The following is a 23,058-nucleotide window of genomic DNA, read 5'->3' as shown; positions in this document are numbered from 1 at the left end:
TATAGATGTATATATAGATGGTATTTTATGGTCTCTTCCCCGAGAGGGAGAGAAATCACCAATGGTCCACGACCCGAGCTGAGAGATGGCCTCTTCGGAGCTCCAAAATCCAATGACAGATGTGACACATATGACTGCGATCTGTTCAAAGGGCGGTTAATGCATATGACACTAACACAGACGAGGCAGTGTTGTGCAACCGAGACGTGAGATTAGTCAACTACAGAAAACTGAAAATAGAATTATCATGAATTCAAGAGTAGAATGCATCATCACAGTAAGACTCTGAATAGCCAACAGACCTAATTCAATATCGGCTAGTTTAGTTTCATGAATGAACAGGACCGGAGGGTAAGCTACACCAACTGGAACTTGAGACGACCTGGATAGACAAGTCGATCAGATGTATCGGGCCGATAGCTGGAGCAGAAACGTTAGAAGAACGGCACCGTATGCACCGAACACAAGAACCCGATTGGAAGCGTCGTACCACACAAGTGCACAGCTTGAACAGATGTCACACAATTCAACTGGATTACTTCGAAGTCGTACAATTGCACAAATGCGCTTATTCGTAGCAGCTTTCAATACAGGTGACAGATCAACTTCAGCTTTTCAGTTCTAACCAAAATTTGACAACTGCTACCGGAGTTTCCGCTAATGTTTTCTGGTTAACCACATGTCAACCGGTGTCCGTGTGAATAGTTACGGCATGAACGGAGGCAGCATGTATACCACACAAGGTCTCCGGTGTGCGGAAAATTGATGGATTACGCAAGTTGTTCATTGTGGATGGAATGTGGTGGTGGTGGTGGTGATAGTCAAAGACATGAAGATGTCTTGGGTCCTTCGACCGAAGTTGCCGAATCTCGCCGCCGTACAATACCGCCTGCGCAAACATGAACTGCACATTTATAAATGATCTCATCTACAAACCCCACTTAACACAATGTTGGAAGGAGTGTTGTCGTCAGATTGGAGGCGAACAACACAAGCCAACTGAGTTGGTGGCTGGTTGGAACTGAACAAGTTTCTATTTTGAGATCGGGTGCAGGAAATTGGATTGTGATAGCTTCAGCAGTCACGAGATTACGTGGTCTGGTTGTGTTTGAAATACGTTTTTGGCACGGGACTCGGAATGCTGCGTACTGCTTAGCCACATCTACTAAGGTAAGAGAAAATTTGAACATTGGGTTTGATTGCTACATCCTAGGAGCAAGCATTTCGGGTAATGTTCCCTAGATAGGTGCCGAACCGTACGACCAGCCAGGAACGTGCATGATTACTATCCCAAAAATGTCAATCAATTCCTGCAAACCAGATCGGACGCGGTTGTACGCCACTTGGCCAATAAAAAGCCAGTACTTACAGCATCCTATCCAAATATACAGTCGTTCGGAACACTGACTGGGAGTATGCTTATTTGTTTACACATACAACATGAGAGGGTCGATTGCATGTGAACCGTGTAAACAGTCAAACGAGATTCGATTCAAGATCGAAAAGTGCGGAAAATCCAGGTGGTTGGAGAACCTACCAAGTTTACCAACAGAATGGATTTGCTGATGAAGTGTCTCGAAGTGTCGACCAACAAGCCACGATGTGGAAAACGAGGTTTATCAAAGATGTACGTCTGGTTGATGTAGACCTGTAAGAACAAGGGGTGAAAACGCATAGATATAAAATTAACACGAAAGCAAAGAAAACATACCACGAATTAAGACTAGCTTTAAACGATCGTTCCATAGAATGAATGCCAGACGTGAAAAGGTCACAATTGGGGAAAAACGGCCAAACATCGTAGAACGATACGACGCAGTAGATAGAAATGCCTGACTGTTTGATACCAACTGAATTGTAGGCACTCAAGTAGTTTTCGTTAATATCCGACGACCTTAAATGAGAGAGACCACCAAACGTCCGTTCGCAACCAAACGAAGCTATCCAGCAATGGACTACTACAAACACTTGGATTGTGTCGCAGTGCGTGCAGCTCCGTTTGCTATAGGCTTGTACAACTATTCATTTGGAACTCACATAACACGCGAGATGGCTCAGTGTTTAGAGCGCGAATTTACCGACTGGAAGATCTGTGGTTCGAACCCGACTTCTGCCTCTCGACTTCCCCTGTCCAGGCTTGGGCAACTTGGCAGTATCCAAGCCTTCGTGCTTCCTTCGGGTTGCATGCCAGCTAGGCACCGAAAAGGTATTATGGCTGAACACGCGTTACTACACATGCTATGCCGGTGGTAAGAAGTTTTGAGCAAACACATTATTTTGGCATTCGCCCTCGAGGTCTCGGTCACCCAGACTTGGACTCCCTAGCTGTCTACATTGTGACGCGCTGTCGAAACGGATTATTCGTACGCTGGACAAGTATGAGGTGATAGACATCAGTGTGTGGCCCATCTCAGTTGTAAGTCTGATTGTCGACCAACGAAATATTACAAGGTTATCGGCAGTCCGGAAGTAACTTCAGCAAGGCAGTGCGTGCTCATAATATAGTTGAGAATGAGTTTGTCTCACCCACATCAGAAATAATTTTCTGCCTAACGTGTTTTTATAAAAAGCTTATTGTGAATTAGAAAAGTCACGACATTGTCAAAAATACTACAGGAGGCTACAGGTCAATTAAACGGACAGAAAAATGAACAGATACCCGACTCACTTGTGTCATGTCTGAGGTCCTCCACATCAGCTGATTCAGACTTTCTAAACCACGTAAGGCACCCCACGTTTCGTTGGCCACTAGGAAGATTTGCTCTCCATCAACCAGTACGGCATCTGCGGTGAAATAAATGTGTAAATGGAAGCGTTCAGTAACCGATAATTAGAACGAATGGTTCGAATAAACGACGGAAGATCTTGGAAGTCATGCAGTGAGAAATAAACGCATGAATTCGGAACTTGATTTGGTGGTGGTGATAGTCAAAGACATGAAGATGTCTTGGGTCCTTCGACCGAAGTTGCCGAATCTCGCCGCCGTACAATACCGCCTGCGCAAACATGAACTGCACATTTATAAATGATCTCATCTACAAACCCCACTTAACACAATGTTGGAAGGAGTGTTGTCGTCAGATTGGAGGCGAACAACACAAGCCAACTGAGTTGGTGGCTGGTTGGAACTGAACAAGTTTCTATTTTGAGATCGGGTGCAGGAAATTGGATTGTGATAGCTTCAGCAGTCACGAGATTACGTGGTCTGGTTGTGTTTGAAATACGTTTTTGGCACGGGACTCGGAATGCTGCGTACTGCTTAGCCACATCTACTAAGGTAAGAGAAAATTTGAACATTGGGTTTGATTGCTACATCTTGGGAGCAAGCATTTCGGGTAATGTTCCCTAGATAGGTGCCGAACCGTACGACCAGCCAGGAACGTGCATGATTACTATCCCAAAAATGTCAATCAATTCCTGCAAACCAGATCGGACGCGGTTGTACGCCACTTGGCCAATAAAAAGCCAGTACTTACAGCATCCTATCCAAATATACAGTCGTTCGGAACACTGACTGGGAGTATGCTTATTTGTTTACACATACAACATGAGAGGGTCGATTGCATGTGAACCGTGTAAACAGTCAAACGAGATTCGATTCAAGATCGAAAAGTGCGGAAAATCCAGGTGGTTGGAGAACCTACCAAGTTTACCAACAGAATGGATTTGCTGATGAAGTGTCTCGAAGTGTCGACCAACAAGCCACGATGTGGAAAACGAGGTTTATCAAAGATGTACGTCTGGTTGATGTAGACCTGTAAGAACAAGGGGTGAAAACGCATAGATATAAAATTAACACGAAAGCAAAGAAAACATACCACGAATTAAGACTAGCTTTAAACGATCGTTCCATAGAATGAATGCCAGACGTGAAAAGGTCACAATTGGGGAAAAACGGCCAAACATCGTAGAACGATACGACGCAGTAGATAGAAATGCCTAACGAAGCTATCCGCAATGGACTTACTACAAACACTTGGATTGTGTCGCAGTGCGTGCAGCTCCGTTTGCTATAGGCTTGTACAACTATTCATTTGGAACTCACATAACACGCGAGATGGCTCAGTGTTTAGAGCGCGAATTTACCGACTGGAAGATCTGTGGTTCGAACCCGACTTCTGCCTCTCGACTTCCCCTGTCCAGGCTTGGGCAACTTGGCAGTATCCAAGCCTTCGTGCTTCCTTCGGGTTGCATGCCAGCTAGGCACCGAAAAGGTATTATGGCTGAACACGCGTTACTACACATGCTATGCCGGTGGTAAGAAGTTTTGAGCAAACACATTATTTTGGCATTCGCCCTCGAGGTCTCGGTCACCCAGACTTGGACTCCCTAGCTGTCTACATTGTGACGCGCTGTCGAAACGGATTATTCGTACGCTGGACAAGTATGAGGTGATAGACATCAGTGTGTGGCCCATCTCAGTTGTAAGTCTGATTGTCGACCAACGAAATATTACAAGGTTATCGGCAGTCCGGAAGTAACTTCAGCAAGGCAGTGCGTGCTCATAATATAGTTGAGAATGAGTTTGTCTCACCCACATCAGAAATAATTTTCTGCCTAACGTGTTTTTATAAAAAGCTTATTGTGAATTAGAAAAGTCACGACATTGTCAAAAATACTACAGGAGGCTACAGGTCAATTAAACGGACAGAAAAATGAACAGATACCCGACTCACTTGTGTCATGTCTGAGGTCCTCCACATCAGCTGATTCAGACTTTCTAAACCACGTAAGGCACCCCACGTTTCGTTGGCCACTAGGAAGATTTGCTCTCCATCAACCAGTACGGCATCTGCGGTGAAATAAATGTGTAAATGGAAGCGTTCAGTAACCGATAATTAGAACGAATGGTTCGAATAAACGACGGAAGATCTTGGAAGTCATGCAGTGAGAAATAAACGCATGAATTCGGAACTTGATTTGTGACTAAGGCTTGTCTAGCTTGAAGACCCGTCAAAATATTGGGCTTCGCATGGCATGGTTACGGTTTTAATGCATACGGCTTCTTATCGACAAGTTACACACTTATAGAACAAACACGTGCGCAGAAACACTGTCAAAGCGGCTAGGGTCCCCAACCGAACCCTCCTGTGAACAGCAGTTACGTGAATACCTCGTGGAATTTGACAGGATCCTATCGGGTTACCATGGTTAAACTCAGCAGATCAAGTGTTGAACAAACCAGATGAGTTTGGCATCGAATTCTCCGCAGTCGTCAATAACTGTTCACAATGCACTGCAATATGCTGCCGTGACTAGAAACTTTTGAGGATTTTGGAGATCTTAACGACAATTAGTCATAACCTCTCAGTTCAAAAGTTCACTTGATAATGGTCAAAAATTCCCAGTTGAGGAGTCCGTCACAAGCACAGTATTCGTAACTACAGTCAAGAAACGTCGGGTATTCATCGTAGGAACTGTTGGGTCCAATCAAATCGACTTGTCTTACAATGAATTCTTCAATTTACTGCGACAATACCAATCCGCGGCCGTTAGTTCTGAGCAAGAAACATCACAGAAACCTCACCACGGGAAGAAGTTTTCTTCAGTGATACTGCGGTTCGAACACTGTATGTACTGTGAAATTAGCGAATTAGTTGTGCATTAACGTAACAAAGTATGGCACGCCAAGGTTACGACTCGCTGGCTATTCACGTCGTTGTGACGATGTTCTTAGCAGGTGAACCACACCATTTCCCTTTCATATCAACCTGTTCGTAACAAAACTATCCAGTGCACAACCGCCAGTAGGATCGCAACAGATGCACAGATGAATGTTGTCAATATCATGTGATAAAAATAGTTAATTAAGTTAATGAGGCGGCTGTTCGAAGTCGTAAAGTTTTAGTACCTGGGTACAGTATTATATATATCTGCATATGTATAATACTGTACCCAGGTACTAAAACTTTACGACTTCGAACAGCCGCCTCATTAACTTAATTAACTATTTTTATCATACTAACATATCCCGAGAAAACCGGTTGTACGATAACACGTTTGAGAACAACTTACAGCGAATCATGGCCCCAGATTTAGATTTAAGCAGTGTACGGTGGGGCATGTGGGGGCTAGAATACCAGAAAATTCGTCGCACCAACGTAAAACAGGTTAATGCACAAAAAGGAGTACGCACCGCATATTAAAACACATTTATTTCATATAGTACTGGTAAACGATTCAAGCTATTTCCTAGCGCAGTGACATACAACCCGATCTTCGACTTTCCTCAATTCTTGGGATTAAGTGAAGCAAACTTGTATATGAAGTAACCCCTCGAAACCATATCAAAACCATTTCACGCTACACTAACACACTAAAGAGATGAAAACCTGACGTTTTGATTTCTCAACACTGGATGAAACGGAAAGAATCATAGACACTTGATCGCAACTTCATTCACTGTTTTAGCCAGTTCTGGACCTGAAGGTACTGGAGAAACCTGGTTAGGGATTGAATACAGATCCTGTTGGTGAAATCCTTGGCATTTATGGTTTCTCACACTTCCCACTGTCCGTGGGTGTCACTAGAACGACAAGGCCCTAATTCTGTGGAAAGGGATCATAACCTCGCCAGACTTTGGTCGGAAAATGCGAGTGCGCACCAAGCTGCTCATCAAGAAAGTGTAACCAAAGAACTACTCTCCGAATCAGCTATGCACGCGACTAGTCAGATAGGAATCAACAAGACGAGTGAAATATGGACGAAGTTCCAACCCCCGAAGTAATCATCACTAAAAAGTCAACGGAGTAGGCTTGTAATCCATTGGTGCCGTATTCCGATAAGTCGTCGGACGTTAATTGGGATCGTGCAGTTCACTGGAATATCAGACGGAGATGGAAGCTCCCATCTGCCAAGGTGAAGCAGCAGTGCCACGAGTCACCCTGGATGCAAAGTCCAGCAAACGACTGCTTGCTTGATTCATCTGTGGATAAACCCGATGGAGTTGCTTCCCTTGGTTGAGCCACAGGTATCCCCATACTAGGGTAGGTTGCAAGTTCGAACGGCACTGGAATCAATTTCCACTCTTCTACCTCCCTTGACGGATGACACTAAGTAAAATAATCGTTCAGATGTAGCACCTCTGAGATGCATAGCTGCCATGTCACCAGAAGGAAGCAGGAGGGTTGAGATATTGTATCAGGTATAAGATGTAGCACCTCTGAGATGCATAGCTGCCATGTCACCAGAAGGAAGCAGGAGGGTTGAGATATTGTATTCAGGTATAACAATAGTGCTCAGTTTACCTCCATCATTTAGAGTCAAGGACTGATACTGAAGTGTGATCTGCCGCCAAGACGATCACGCAGTTGTTCAGGCGTGATTCGACGTAAATTAAACCCCAATAGGCGTTCGACTGAGAAGGAACGAACGTGACATCGCCTCGAAACAATACGACTTATAAGGTTGATGAAAACCTCTGGCAAATCAAGTCTTTCCTACGTCTCTTTGGGGCTCATCAGGTAGACATAGCATCTGAATGCACACCAAGATTAATTGCTGGACACTGAAATGTGCATATTGAAGGGTGACTCGACTAAAATTCACCTATCTCGTTTATACCTAACGACTGCACTGCACAAATGCCGTCTCGCGTTTCAGTTACACTGATCATATCTACCTGGAACGACAGTCGACCACCGAAAAATCTGGTTTCAAAGACATAAACCTCCGAGCAATATACAGACGGATAAACATTTGCGCACATAACTATGGGGTTTTCATGTGCAATTTCAGAATAAACGGATCAGCTTCTGTGTAATGAACAGCTCTTTCTCTGATCAAAGAAGAATGCGTCCTTTTCCCAGTATGCAGAATCGCTTCCAAGATATCATTTGGCAGCATAGATTAAATTAAGAACAGTTTCTCAGTGTGATTGTCCAAAGTTTGCTCGGGCACATCGACGTGTCGCACAAAAGCGCAGCTCTAGAGTATTTCGTCAAATTTCTGTCGGTGAATCATTTCCATGCATTAAATTGAGCTTACGCGATTTCCCCTCCCTAGTGAATTCTAAAATGGAGGTATTCCGTCGAAATTACATGCGGATTTCGAGAGCCCAAAAACCGAGTCAGCTTTCTTACTACTGGTAGTTTCCATGACGCTACGGTATATCCTCCAAGGAACCAGTTTCAAGGTTAGAGTGACGGCATACAGTTATCTACACCTAATCGATCGCTGGTGTGTGTTACGAAAATTCCACAGGTGTATGTGGGGTGGACATGTGGAGCGGTAGCGGTGGACAAAGAAATCAGCTGAATACCACAGTTACAGTTCACCTGATCAACACTGATCATTGAATCCACCTGCGTATCCAATGTAACTTAACGAGTTTCAGCAAACCATTGGAAGGCAGCCCATGGATGAGAAAGCCGCCCGCACGGTTCACTCGGACAACGGTACTAAAATATCAACCATACCTTAACGGATGAGAAACACACATTTCTGACCAACAACAGTAGACTCACTCACTCCAGATACGATACTGCCACTAACACTATTGCTACTTTCCTTAACAATATGAAACTAAATAGGGTATATAGGAAAAAGGAAGCATGACAAAAGCAACCAACTTACAAACGGCCCGTTTGTCCGAAGACAATGTCAGTGGAACACACGTATCACGGAATTTACAACAACTTATACGGATGGAACAAGACTAGGAATGAATTGAATTCTAGGCGAAGACATAAACAACCGGAAAGCTTGTATGGTCACAATTATGCGGGGCAAAATGGCGAGGGTACGAACTGAAATCCAGCGTTGGTCGAACAACTATCCAGGGACGCTGGTACAATGTTCACTTATCGGTAGGAAACGGTGACACAAACCACCTGATACAACCAGCAGATCAATACTAGACAGGATAGAAAAAGTCTCAGAGAGCATTTTCAGCATCATCACGTGAGGGTGGTGTGGTGAATCAAGCTGTTCAAAGCCGGGTTGTAAAATATCTGTCAAGGTAGTCGGCTGTAGCTTGGCTGGAACTTGACTAGTAATTAAGATACCTATCTGAAATTCACTTGCGCATGTAAGGGTGGCATTATTGAAAAGATTGAACGGGACAGCCGTGGGGTTCTAACAAATTCTTTCTCAACAAAAACCGATGGGCCTATGGGAACGGTAAGAACAAAAAATAAAACCAGTTTTAGATGACCCAAAAGGGTGTGAACCTGTCCAAAGTGATCGAATGGAAAATGGGCTACATAAAGATAACCGGTCTACTCAGAAAGTTAATGATGAGATGGCAACACTCACAAGATTCGTCCATTTGCAGAGACGGCCAATCCTTGCCAGATGAACGAACATAGATCCGGACGCGACGTAACGGTGTGGATGGCTTGTGTTGTTGTTGTTGTTGGGAGTTGAATATCTGATAAAACCATTGCACTCGTTTCTCTGACCACCGAAATGTTGGTCGCTCAGCAATATCCAAATCGGCACCAGCGGTTCCGGCCACTCGAGTGGATATCCGCTTGTTTGTTTGGTACTCCCTGGACCATTCTGCGAGCAACGGTTCTTGGTGCGTCCAGCGGTTTGGGTAGACCGACAGTCCACTCCGACTGGTGATCACCTGTTTACACCGCGAAATCGCACTCTGTCAAAAATAAAACATTAACATAAATATAAATATTTGAACCACCATGGTATTTGGAGGTGCTTCAAGCCGAGCAACCCTGTTACGTATATCACCAACAAAATAGGTTTCGAAATACAGCAGTCCTAATCGAAGCACTCAAAAAACCGCGGCAACTTATATTCTTTCCGCAGTGTCACTTTTTCCACGAGCCATTTATCTCATCATTTCAGAAATGTGATGTTTAGCGATTCTCAGCTAAGGCGACCGTGCCCACTATTGTTCATGACATGAGGCACAACCAAACAAAATGTATACCAAAAAACAACCGAGCTTCATATCATACTAAATCCCACTTTCTTCCCCAGGGTGACCGTGTACGAGGAAATACTCAATTCAATCGGCCTCTGCGCATAGACCACGAGTGTTTAAAGAGATAAAATGCCGTCGACAAGGTGGCCAGTTGAACTCTTAATTTCAATTGGTCGCGCTCACCTAACAATGATATCGCTTCACGAATTCCCTAGCTAAAATTTGTCACCACAAAGGGAGTGTTATCACTTCTTAAAAGGCTTACTTCACTCAACAGGAGGTACGACGATGACACATATCGACTGCCCAGCTATACGACCGGCGCTATGGTGCTTCGCAATACATAATCGAAATTCACTTGATTTGTTGTTCGACGTAGGGCAACTGTGTGAATCATTAGAGTATCAGTTGGGTGACCACCACATCTAAGGTTCTAACATGCTGTGTAGGCTTACAAGCAGTCGTGCAGTCCAAGCTCAGCTATGTGACTGAGTTCAACGTACTGGATTCCAGTACACAATCGTTGTCTTTTTTCTACCAAGCTATCTGGTTCAAATACGGTCAGTGTCGATCGACACAGTGCTTATTAGAAGTGTCAAAGTACATATCGACTGATACCAGATAGGTGGTTGAAGAAAGACTTTATATTTAGATCTTTGTAGGTTCTCTCGTCAAGTGAACAAAGTTGACCTCGTCATCCCTATACGTGATGCGAACGCTCCATTATGTACACTGATTCACGCGGAAGTACACTTTGACGGTCGATTCGGAACCGATAACGAGGAGTGACCTCTGCAGACACGCGTTATCCGTGCAGTACCAGCGTCCAGCAAGCATAGGTCTATCGTGTAACCCGTTGATCACTACGACCAAAGCAAATATAGAGCTATTTGAATCAAATGGCCAAAAGCTACGTTAATCCAGTACTTCCAAAGAACAGTCACGGTGCATGCGTATCAACCTCAGCTAGCCGAAACGTCCTCCAAGGAAATAAACACAATGCTTGCTGTGAACGCATAAAGAAAACGTGGAGGCAGATGGAGGTGGCCAACTGGGCAATACCTGATGTTGTCCTCCTTGCTTCTCTAGCGATACCGAACTGACAACGTCCAGATCAACGACCTGCTCCAGCTTAGTCACGTGCTCCCAATGATATATGGCAATCTGCCCAGAGGAACCCTCCGCATCCAAACATCTACAAGTTGGTAACAGTCCAAGAATGGTCACGCTACGAGCTGGCAGTGAAACCGAAGAGACATCGCGAGCAAGTTCAGTCGTGCCGAGAACTGTTATTCATGTACGAGAGAAATGAGAACCACTGAATGTGAAGTCTCATACCGAAAGACACTGGATCGTACTACTGTCTACTGTCCACATCTAATTCGGATTACGTTCCAACCATACGCAAGATAAACTGGTGAATCCGTTGCAACTTTTGTTAGCAAGGTTGACCATAGATAGCTATCCTGCATGGTACTGCTATCCCTAAAAGGGGTATTTGACATCAACTTTGCTTCAGTGGGTATCACATATAACTGTTACTCACTATTCTATCGCTGTCAAGCTAAACAGGGCCCAGTAGCAGCTTTTGGCAGGATCACGTGTGAACGAACAGAGCCTATCGTAATGGAGCACGTTTTCAGCGGTGCCCTTTACGTCTGGGACGTCCTGTGATATTTGCTAGAGTAAACTACGGTAGTACACGCGCTGTTGCCACTGACACCAACCGGTAGTAATTATCAGCGATGGAACCGATGCCAAGTGGAACATAGTTTGTCGGTAGTTGGTTGATGCAAGCCCATAGAACTTTCGAAGTCCTAAGAATCGCCTGCCTGCCAAGTGAAGAAATAAACTGGGCGCAATCAGACTGAACTGGTCAAGTATGGAGTATGGAGCCTGCAAAGTATACCGCGCGATTAATTGATACCTGTGTGAGCTGAGTGTTGGGTGACCGCTGTTTTAGACAGGATGGAAAGAAAAGCGTTTTGTTAAGTTAGGGCTCCTCTCTAAAGTAGCGGCCATTGAAGGCCATTGAGTGGGTATTTCTGCAATGAAAGGCTGACATCTACTAAAATGACCAGGTCGTTCGCTTTCTGGCAATCTTTTTTTCTGTGAAATCATCTGAGTTTCGTTTAGGCGTACTCAAATGAAGTAGGATTTTTCCAACCTAAGATGAACGCGGTTGGTGGATATCTGATTCTTTCGGCCGGCCGTTTCATCGTCATCATCATCACCATCTGGGGCACAACATCAGTGATCAACACTAATGCTTGGCTGCTGTACAATCATGATTGGCTTCAAAGCCTTATTGGGAAGAAAGGAATTAGAGTGGACGAGGAAGAGACCCTGCCACAAGCATCTCAAAGCTCCTAAACCTCTAAACACTTTTTCGACATGAAATTGGCGAAAAGAACACCAACGGCGTCAACTAGCAGCCATATCTTGCAGCACCCCCGAACAGGCACAGTGTGGAACACGCAGACCCAAACCTCGAAGGCAAGTCACATCGCCAGCACCCAGTCTTCTCGTAATCAATTTCACAGCCTTCCGACAGGTCAAAAGTTGACCGCCTCCATACTTGTGCCACTCTGAACAAGATCGGCAGACGATGAATCGGTTTGCGTAAAGCATGGCCTAACCAACTCCGTTTTTGGTACTCGTCGATTTTTGTTCCCCTGATTGAACTCCCGTTGTACTGCCGAATACTCGTTTTCTAATTGGCTCGTTGCAGGTGAACAGTTTACTTAGTGCTGATCTACCACAAGCATTCCGAGATACTACACCTCCAGACACTCATTCAAACAGTCTGGAGAGAAACTGACAACTAGAATGCCCGCGACGACAATCAGTAGCGGCTCAAACCATACCCATCCGTGGGAAAGAACAAGGACATCATGCTGTTTTTTACACCAGTTTGCTGGATTGATTCATTACACTACGGATACCTTACTCCGGCACCTCAGTAAAACACTTTGGGATTCCACATTCTCTAATGGGAGTACTTCCTAGTGCAGGTGATCGTATAGCTTGGATTTAATAACTTTCATGAAAGTTCTGAAAGATAATTGCTCGAGATTTTGATAGCTTTAAACATCCCTGATACAACCATGGTAGGAGGGCATGGTGAAACTAGACAATTGCGATCAAATCCCGCCATCCAAAAGTCATTAGGCGCTAGCGTTTGTTCCAGCCGGGCTAACCAGAAGAAGAACAATTATTCCCGGCGACGGACTAACGCAGATTGGGATGGAACTTGATGATTGTTGGGATAGAGTACGTTGCTTCAGTCCATCCCTGACCTGTATTACTTTCCATCGGCCTTTCGACTGTGGATCGTCACCACTGATGGTTTCGTTTGTGTATCCAAGATCAAATTATCAGCCAAGTAAATTCACGTCAAATGTCCATTGAAGCGGCGGGTTACCGTGCTGATTATTTCGACTGTTCAAAGTGATGGCCTACTTCTAATCGATAACGGTTTTCCACTGTGGGCGAAATTCTAACCTTAGAGGAGCAGATGAATATTCCCATAGGGTTGTGCGGGGTTGCCTACTCAAGGTTGATGGCAATCGGAAATATTGTACGCAGTAAAAATGTTCGGTTGTTTCCTTTTGGAAGGGAAATGGAGAAGGGGGTACTACAGCAATTACTGAACCCAACAAATAATTAGGAAGCTAAGTAAGGCAGCACAGCGCCAATATACCAAGGCATATTCTATCGTCACAGAATGTAACAACATTCCAACTGTGTTGTGCCACTGCAAAGTAGAACATGTCATTAAAGCCAGTTTTGTTTATCCAGTTATTCGATTTCTCTCAACGCTGGTTTGTTCGCATGCGATACTTTATGCACTTCATTTACGACTGCTGCAGCCTGGACTGACTGTCGACCGAGCTACGGTGAAAAACCTCGAAGCCGGACAAAAATCAATCCGTTTTGGTCACACAATCGTGCGCACTTGAATAAGGCCCTCTGGTTCTTCCTAACTGATAATTTAGTTTGACTGGCAAAGCCAACTGCCAAATCCAACTGAGTGCAATCTCCTGCTCCAGATTGTGGCAGGTCAAACGATGCTTGAGATAAGACTAAACTCGACTGTCTAAACTGTCTGACTCTCGAGTAGTATACGAGTTCTGCATCCGCAGACAGGCTTGCACCGACAGAACGGACAAATGTTGAACGGAAAGTATTCTGAATTACGTGATCTGAATGGAATATGGAAGAAAATAACCAGGTCAGAGCACATCTTGTACTCGTTTCCTTGATAACCAGACATCTGTTACGCAAGAAACATAAAACACAAACCCCAAGGTCTCATCGATAAGCGAAGCTTTGCCCACCAAGCATTAACTTCAGCCCTTACTTTGTTCACGGAAACTATCGGCGCAAAGCTTGTTATCGACTAGATGGTGATTCAACACTGCTCCTACTCATTATTGACTACAACCCGCGACTCGAGATTGTAAAAGGAACGCCAACGAGTGGTAGAATACGGCTCTGAGATGGATAAAAGAAACGACGTATCAAATAGATCATTATTTTCTAACCTTCCAGAACTGCTGAAATAGGGAAGCACACTTGATCATGGCAGCCAGCGGCAGTTTGGTGCTTCATGTGTACTGTTGGACACCAGAGTTTTGCTGACTGCTTATGTTATCGCCGGTGAAGACAAGGCGGATGAATTCGCTTAAACTCAAAATATTCACGTCACGATTTATGGGACACTCCATCGGCGCACGCCGTTGGTCACGCATGATGCGGCCACAAAACTAAATGCGTTTTCACGTGGCCATCGAGATCTAGCATACCTTGAGGATTACTGCTTATCCTGATCTCTACGATTCTAAGGTCAATCTCGATCAGGAAAGTCTCGAGGGGCGTACTATCATCACGCGTGATTAATCTCGCCATCAAGAATTACTAAGAGTTACGGATTTTTGGTTCGAGTAGGAGTCAACTCTTGGTTTCATCAATGACATTCGCTTACCGATTGCTAGCCTGTCTCTGCCAAGAGCATAGTTCACCATAAAAACACAAAGCATAACTACATGTGTATTACCAAAGCAACTGGACCGGGCTGATGAACGGACGAGACTACTCATGGACCAGACAGTGACGCACCATCCTATTAGATGGAACCTCAGTCCATGAAAGATATGGATTGACAAAGGCGTGACAAAGGCTTCCTCATATTCGTTCACAACTGTAATCAACCGAGTCCCCTGTTTATAGACGTACGGTGAACAGAGGTTGCCACTGGAGCCCATCGCGTCAGTAAGCTAAATAGTTACTTGATTTCACGAAAACGAAATCAAATGTGATGAAAAGCACTGTTTCATCGCTTGTTGTCAGAGGCCTTCCGAAAACAAATGGTCAAGAACACCTTCGAAGACCCTGTTGGTTTCCATACGATTCAGGCTTATTGTGTTATTTTAGTTAGATAACCAGCCTCTCCACGTATATATAATAGCATGCCCACTTCTCGCATGCCCTGAACTGTGGGGGGTGTTCCATTTTGGCAAAGCCAAATGACACGACAAGGGAAAGCCTATGTGAGTAGATCATATAAGGAGCTCATGTATAACATACTACACCTTGAGACACGATCAGCGGGGTGGAAGACGAGGTAATGTCAATCATAAAGGAAAATTATGATCTTACCTCGCAATCTAAGCTTCTCGTTATCAATATCACACATATGAAATAAATACAATTCATCCCATAAGCATGGGAGTTGGATTTATTTTCAATTAGTCGAATAGTGAGGATCGCTTATTCTACGTTCCCTTTTATTAGTACGATATACGAGATTATGACCACAGGCTAACGGGTAGCTGCCTAAAGCAGGAATTAACTCGGAATAGTGAACACGAAGGAATTCCTACTGCGACATCACAGTATTCATGAAACCGTGCAAACAAGACGATAGTAACTTTGAACCCCAACAAGACAAACGAATGATGATGAAACTACTGGGCGTTTGCAAACCGTCAAAGTCACTAACTCCTCGCACACGTATTGATATGATTTCTTACAAATGCCCTATATGCATGATATATCGACCCACCTCCTCCATCAGATCCTCGACTGAAACTTGACCACCCTCGAGTACTCGAATTTCATGTCAAGTTTCAATACACAAACTAAACCAGGAAAGCACCACGCTCACCTCCACCATGCGTATTCGTGTGGTTGGTGACAACAATGTGCTACAGAGAACCTCAAAAACCGTTTAATTAAAGGACACGCAACCAAACCTGCTACGTCTAAATGATGAAATCCAGTTAGGAGGAAACGTGCGTTGAGTTGCTTTCACATCATGCCTAATGATTCAACCATAGTCTTATTCAACTTTAGATAACTGGTTAGAAGATATTATGAAAAGGCATTGTGAATCCTGTTCGTTCTTTGGAATATCATATACCTCGTAATCTGGTCTATTGGCATCTGCGCGAAGGCCAACGGTGTAGAATTTGGAAAATTAGTAAACAGGGGCATACAACAGCTTCAAAAAAAGTAGAAAAGTGTTGTGTACAATATCATCCCACAGCAGGGCGTCAAAAAGTGATAAGTCAACTCAGACAAGTCAAGCACATACAATCGTTTACTCTCGTTTGTTGCCGAGGGGCTGTCAGGCCGAATATCTATTTCGCTCCGACTTTGTATCTACTAACCGTCACTGAAAAACCCAGCGATCGACCTTTCGCGTTTAACCTGGTGTCTATTTAGGTTTGGCGAGGACTGGTTGAACCACCCACTCGATTCAGATGACTTCTCGCGTCCACCTCCTCCGTATGATCTAAAGGTCCCAGTGGTCACTCAGCTTTCACTGAAGCTCTTACCAAATCCTAGTGACGATGAAAGTCACCTCTTGGTTTTGGCCAATCTTACACACTCCTGCATCAACTTACATGAGGGCTACTGGCAGAGTCAACCGTGCATTGAATCGTAAATGAAAGATGCATGCCAGTGTACGCTTAAACAGTGCGTCCATTGGGTCCCTTGGTCGACCGGGTCAGGGATGGTGATGTGCATAGACGAATTCACACCCACTAGAATACAACTTGGGACGAAAAATTGCTATCTGGACCCTTTCAAATTGACCTCAGTACACTAAGAAGACCTACCGTGATTTTAAGATAAAAAGTGTATAGGAAATAAGCCCACGGCTTCATTTGTATTCCCAAGGTGCTTTGAAGATAACTGATATTAAAGTCGGCGATTACTCCAGAGACTTTAGTTACTTGACCGTTCACGTGACTCAACAGCTCAGGTTCGACAAAATACTTACTGAAGTGGTGGACATGTCGCTTACACAGCCCAAATTTCCCAGCCCACCCCCGATCAACGCGCTGCACTTGGAACAGCGCGGCTTTTTCATCGGTTCTGTTTTGACAGCTACATCACAGGAACTCATTTCTAACCCCCACCCACTGACTGGGTCTATCACGGTCTATCACGTCCGGAATGCAGACTCCATAGGACATTATACTGGACTATTTAGTCGGTCTCTGCAACCATGCCATAAATAGTCAGTCCCTTCTGGAACAACACTTACCAGAGCAAAGACTTAGACAGGCAGATGTAACCAGTGATTCCCCGTAAGTTGCACATAATTTAGCCCCTTCGCACTGACCCACGACCAGTTCAATACTTCGGAAAGCCAGGCATATGAATAGTTGTTAGTGATATCAATTAGAATTCAGTCAGTAAGTTATCTGACATTTTCTCCAAGTTATTCATTGCTACATGGGGGTAAAGTGTCGCGGGTTTGAAATCTCCTCAAGTCTCTCGGATGGATTCTATTTTTGGGATGATTGTATAGAGGATAACCAATAATGCGGGGAAAAATCCCATCGTTTGAACTCGAGTTCACAACCTGGTATGGAAACAGTCGAAGCATCATGACGAGACTAAAGAAGGCACACACATCACTGTGTCTATGCCTGATCATGTGCGGTTGTGCCTTCACCCTCTGAGTTTGTCATATAGCTAAACCCTCGGTGGTGTTAGAAGCGACCTTCCATGATTATCACCGTGTACACCGAAATAGACCAAAATGCCCCAACGGCTTATCAGCCGCGCAGGACTCCGTCACCATTGGGTTTAAATGCTAGAATGTTCTCATTTGTGCCCGCAAAAAACCCGACCATGGACATCAGGGATTCTAAAGACGTCAACGATGCTAAAAGGGTGTCTTTTTGTGGCCACCGTAATGCATATCAAACGGAGTAACGATCAGAAATAGGTACTTTGTGTGTGGTGTGAGTCACTGCACCTTTCGTACTGTGAGCCTCTCAGAGCCTTATTGATTAGAGGATTAGAGGATTAGAGGAGGAAGCACACAATTGGCCTTAAGACTGACCCTTCGCATTCATTCTTCGGTCTTTTCACTCGAGTTGGGACCGGGTGAAGAATGTTCAGCTGGCTTCACACGATATTCAGCATTATATATGGTATGCGGTGGTCCACTGGCGTCGTTCGATGATGCGGACGAATTCTGGAACGGATATCAGTATACCATTCGTGTGTGCATAGCCGACACCGATGCTAATCCAAATGTGTGTCTACGGTTATCGTTTACATACAGTTCATGAAACCCAACCCTGCAGCACACTCACCCTCAGTATGTAATTGTCGACCCCGACCAGTTTGAACTCCAGATCATTGACGTCTACAGGATAGAAATGCTCAGTTCCCGACCACCAATAGGGCAAAGGCATGACCATGCCAAACGTCGGAAATGGGGCCCGCAAAACAGGGACTCGTACAGAAGGCAGGTTTGTAAAGGCCCAGTAGGAGTTTTCATAGACCAGCTTGTCATAAGGAGTGATAGTCTGGAAAAAAAACAATATCAAAAACGGGGCAAAACGAAAGATACTGTGACAAATGTTTGGTACTGGTTGAATTGCACATACCCTAAAACATACAAAAGTTGGGTCTCAACGAATTGGGGGACATGAATCGAGAGCTAGCTAGAAACGAATGTGCTTGTAGCTTAATGCTAGTGGGGTTGAATGTAACACCCAAACCGATAATGGCCCCCAAACAGGCGCATTGCACCGTAAAATTGATGGGACAAAGGTGTCCTTTTGATAAATTATTTTGATCAAAACTGGATGATTTCCATAGTCATGAGTACTCAGGAGTCAGAAGTCATCCTGGATTGCAGTTAACCGTACACAGTAAAATGTAGACCATTGGATGGCCGGGTTCTCTCCAATTCTGACCGAGTATTTACGGTCAAGTTGAACCTCATTGTTTAACTAGTGTTTTGATATCGACAACTGTTTGATCAATAAAATCTACTTCCTCGAAAAGAGTGCTTCATTCTCGGCTCAAACGTTCGGCTTATTGTACGTAAATAACTCATCGTCCATTGTTAGCAGTGATTCATCTCACAACTTCATCTCCACTGATAGGCAACTCTCTTTTACTCTGCTCCATCTACAAAGCACCTGCAGGGAAAAAACTGTTTTGGTAATTGCGAAACTTCTCACCTGGAGAATAAAAATATCCCATCTTTATGGCAACTTGTGGGAGTCAATTTTCCGCAATATGCACTAGGGAAATACGTCAGTCACTGAAAACCTTAGGCACAACGTAGCAATGGCCTAGATTCGAAAGGCGGGTTGTCTTATCCACCATGATGATCTCGCTTTGTACGGACTTTGCGGTCAGTGAATTCGCGCTCTAATCACTGAGCCATCTCGCCCGAGGATAAATACTGATGCTTAGCTCTGATAAGAGCGAAACTCAAATCCACTGCTCCCCACCTCTGGTGTGGACTCACCAGAATAAGTGCACCCGAACACGAGAACAACTGGTTGAACAAGAGTTACTTGAGCGTGAATTTTACAAATGACCAACTCATCCTGAAAAATCCAAGACCCGAGGAGTATATGGCTGTAACAAACTTGTTCTATGGCATAGGGACCAATTTCTTGATTGCGAATTTAATGAACTCTTCCTCTTCTTGTCGATCGCCTTTAAGAAATTCGAAGCATTGGGTGTTGGTCTGTGTGCAGAACAATACATTCGCCGTGCGACATTCTTCACAGCGAAAACAATAACTAAAGCTTTTGTATTTTTCCACTGGTGACAAGAGCGTGCGAAAGAAATGTCGAAAAACCATTTTGAAATGCTTGAAACCAGACACAATAGGACCGCACCCATTCCATATTCTAAAGTGTCGGTTACTTTGCTTAGAAGTTCAGGGTTGGAATGTGTTGAGCGAGCGCATGTTCAATGTGAAAAAAGGCTGTCTGACACGCATGTGACCACTTTGATAAAGGATAATCCGTTAGGAGTAGACGGGTCTGAGTTTAAGTGAACTACTGCAATTTGAAGGTCTGATTTAGGTGATAATATCCATCTGCATCCACGAACATCCTATGAGCGTCACTTCTTAGTTTTTTATAACGTGGTGCTTCCAATGACAGCTAAAAACTTGCAGTAACATCTAACCTGGGCATTGCATACATCAGTAAAAAGTACATTTCGTGATTGTGAGTGGCACTAACTGGTAACGATGCGAACCAACGCAGTTCGAAAAGTTCACATAGGTGGAAGGGCCAACTGGGTGGAAACTAGCTTTCATCCACAAATCGATGGCTATCACGTAGCCATTCGTCGCCCGAAATATAAGTGCTTATTGGTGGTGCTGGATCCCATAATTCTTAAGACTTACTTAACTAAACAAATAACGGATAATAAAACTGCTATCACATGTGACAATTACCCCCACAGTATCAAATGGACGGAAAGACTTCTTTACCTATCCCCATGAACGGTGGTTTGGGTTTGCCACGGAAAAAAATCCAGGTGGAATTCCAGGCAGGATGCCACACTACTGTACGAGCAGGCCTTCATCTTGGAAAGCAATAAAGTACGTGGTTTCAAGCATATGTCGAAGATGGTCAAGGGAGTGTGTAGAATATTGGACGTTTTTAGTCTGGTTTATTGTTTGACTTGAATGATGCAGTGGGCAGATGTAATTGAGGGAGACTTGCATTTAGAGACATACAGAGTAGGCTTCTCGGAAAAGACATAGTCAAGACCTCTGCCGTTTTCAGAATGCCCTTGTAAAGGATAAATAGACGTGAGTTAGCTTTACAACAACCAGCGAGTTGTACAAAGTCTCTATTTCAGACCGAAATTCCACACAGCTAAACCTCAATGCGGTCGGATCAATTAGAAATCTGTGTGGACGAACAGTTCATCAGAATTTTCGAACTTATACCATGGAGAAATTCTGTCCGATCCCCCTTCCCAGTGAGAGGATTGCATTGATAATCAGTTTTTCCCAGGATAGATTGTGCGTCCAGCGATGCGATGAATGGAAAAGGTGTTGCCTCACATTACTGTCCTCGAAGCACGGGGTAAAATACAGCACGGGGCTTTTACTTGCTTTGCTTGTGTTCATAATTATCGTTTATTACTTCTTGGTAGCTGGCGAAAGAATCCTGTCCATTGTTTCACACACAAGTAAAAGAAACATCAAATCAAGCGCGTCAATACATAACGTTCAGTTCCAAGGTTATGGGGCAGGAGACATTGAAAACGGAAGGATGAACAGGTTTAAATGATCATGAAACAAATTATCTGGACGAAATTCGAAGACTCGGCCTATCTATCCAGGGTTAAATTAGTGATTTAAATACGCCAACAAACAGCCCTGAGTATAGCAGCTGTTGGAGCGAAGTTGGCTAGGCAACCACAGCACCATGGTAACTTGGTACAGACTCGTCAACTCAGTGGGTAAGCGGTGTGCAAGCTTGGCGAAATCGAGTGATCCAATGTGAAAAGTAACCAACTAGAATTAGAAAAATCCAGCAGTAATTGGCCCCCTATCCATTATGTTTCGTTAAACGAGGTTGAACAGCGGAAAAATTAAAAGTTCGGTTACGTTTAGAAGTGACCGGAGAGTGTAGTGCTCTGGTCTTGGGATAATGCTGAGAGCGTTTCAGACTTGATCAAACTCAAAAGAATAGGTCTGTCTCAACGAGAACCACCTGCAGAGCAGAACCCAGGACAGCTTCGCCTTTATAAGTTCCTTTAAAGTTGTAAAGTGAGTGAGAGTCAATTCGGTCGCATAAAAAGGGACCGGGGTCTTGGAATCCTAGGGATAAATGTAGAAGCCGTAAGATGTGATGATAAACACGAAAAGACGAAGTAATCCGAAAGAATATCGAGCATGATGTAACAGACGCGGTACCGTTTAGGGGCTGAAAACGAGGACATGGTGAACCTTCATACACCTTAGTGTAGTACCGTTCCCCTTTTTCTCAAAAACAGTGGCGATAATTGAGGGTGCCTCTACAGGGTCACTGTACAAATGTAAAACAAACGTAAATAGTCTGTGAAAGTGACAACCTACATGACGGTCCCAGATGTAAGGATTTTTCTTTTGGTCATCCTTTTCCGCTGTACCCGTTTTCCTTAAAGATTCAACGTTAACATCGATTCCTAGAAGAAACGGGAAAAAAGCAGTGATGGTTGGGGAGCAGGACTCGCAAGAGGGACAACTCACGAGAATATGTTGAAGCTAAGTTTAATTGGAGTTACGGTGGAAATTGCGGCGGACAGTGCATAAGTGTTGTGTAAGGGATCCACAGACACACACGGGTGATTCGTCATCCTTATGCCCCTAATGTCGAGTTCGAAATAGGGATTGACCGGAGCGTACCTTAACTTAAAACCAACCCAACCTTCAAGTTTTGTGGCAAGGTCCATGGACTGAGCTAGACTGAAGTAGATCCAGGCCGGTTATTTAAATTTGCGCACACTCAATCTCCACCAAATTTTGCTCCGCAGCTATTTTCGGTGTTCACACAGCTATTGAGACGGTCAATCATACTCGACATCGAATCGGAACAAGTTCCACCGTCCACTTCTGTCGCCTGTAGTAATTTACCAAGAAAAACTGAGAAACTGGTATTTCAACGGGCCGCCAGTCTACCCTATCGCAGGAATCCGGTAGTAGATGTCACCAAACTACAAACATTGTCGGGGTATTTCGGCTGGCTAGAACGCCATCCACGTCTTTAGGGTCACTATATCCATGCCGAAGGATAAAAGACGCGTGACACTCAGCGGAAGCAGCACTAATTGTAGCTGGGTAGGCACACAACGCTGTTCTGCTCTTCGAGAAGTAGCGGACCGTGACCGGA

At 44.3% G+C, this 23,058-nt stretch overlaps 2 protein-coding genes across 2 annotated transcripts in view; one reads left to right on the top strand and one right to left on the bottom strand.

Moving 5' to 3' along the window:
• The window catches only part of T265_09565 (hypothetical protein), a gene marked incomplete at both ends in the record, with an annotated part of 23,489 nt that extends 553 nt beyond the window's left edge, over positions 1-22,936 (top strand). Inside the window, 2 exons of the mRNA XM_009175674.1 lie at positions 18,286-18,447; positions 22,703-22,936. Of these exons, the coding sequence (XP_009173938.1) occupies positions 18,286-18,447; positions 22,703-22,936 (396 nt within the window). The remainder of the gene's footprint in view (positions 1-18,285; positions 18,448-22,702) is intronic.
• The window catches only part of T265_14886 (hypothetical protein), a gene marked incomplete at both ends in the record, with an annotated part of 60,282 nt that overhangs the window by 28,918 nt on the left and 8,306 nt on the right, over positions 1-23,058 (bottom strand). Inside the window, 5 exons of the mRNA XM_009175673.1 lie at positions 1,538-1,648; positions 2,669-2,784; positions 9,256-9,595; positions 18,508-18,723; positions 22,266-22,354. Of these exons, the coding sequence (XP_009173937.1) occupies positions 1,538-1,648; positions 2,669-2,784; positions 9,256-9,595; positions 18,508-18,723; positions 22,266-22,354 (872 nt within the window). The remainder of the gene's footprint in view (positions 1-1,537; positions 1,649-2,668; positions 2,785-9,255; positions 9,596-18,507; positions 18,724-22,265; positions 22,355-23,058) is intronic.

This window comes from Opisthorchis viverrini (genome assembly GCF_000715545.1).
Source record: "Opisthorchis viverrini unplaced genomic scaffold opera_v5_290, whole genome shotgun sequence".
NCBI lineage: Eukaryota > Metazoa > Platyhelminthes > Trematoda > Opisthorchiida > Opisthorchiidae > Opisthorchis > Opisthorchis viverrini.
This window is presented reverse-complemented; position numbering and strand designations above follow the sequence as displayed.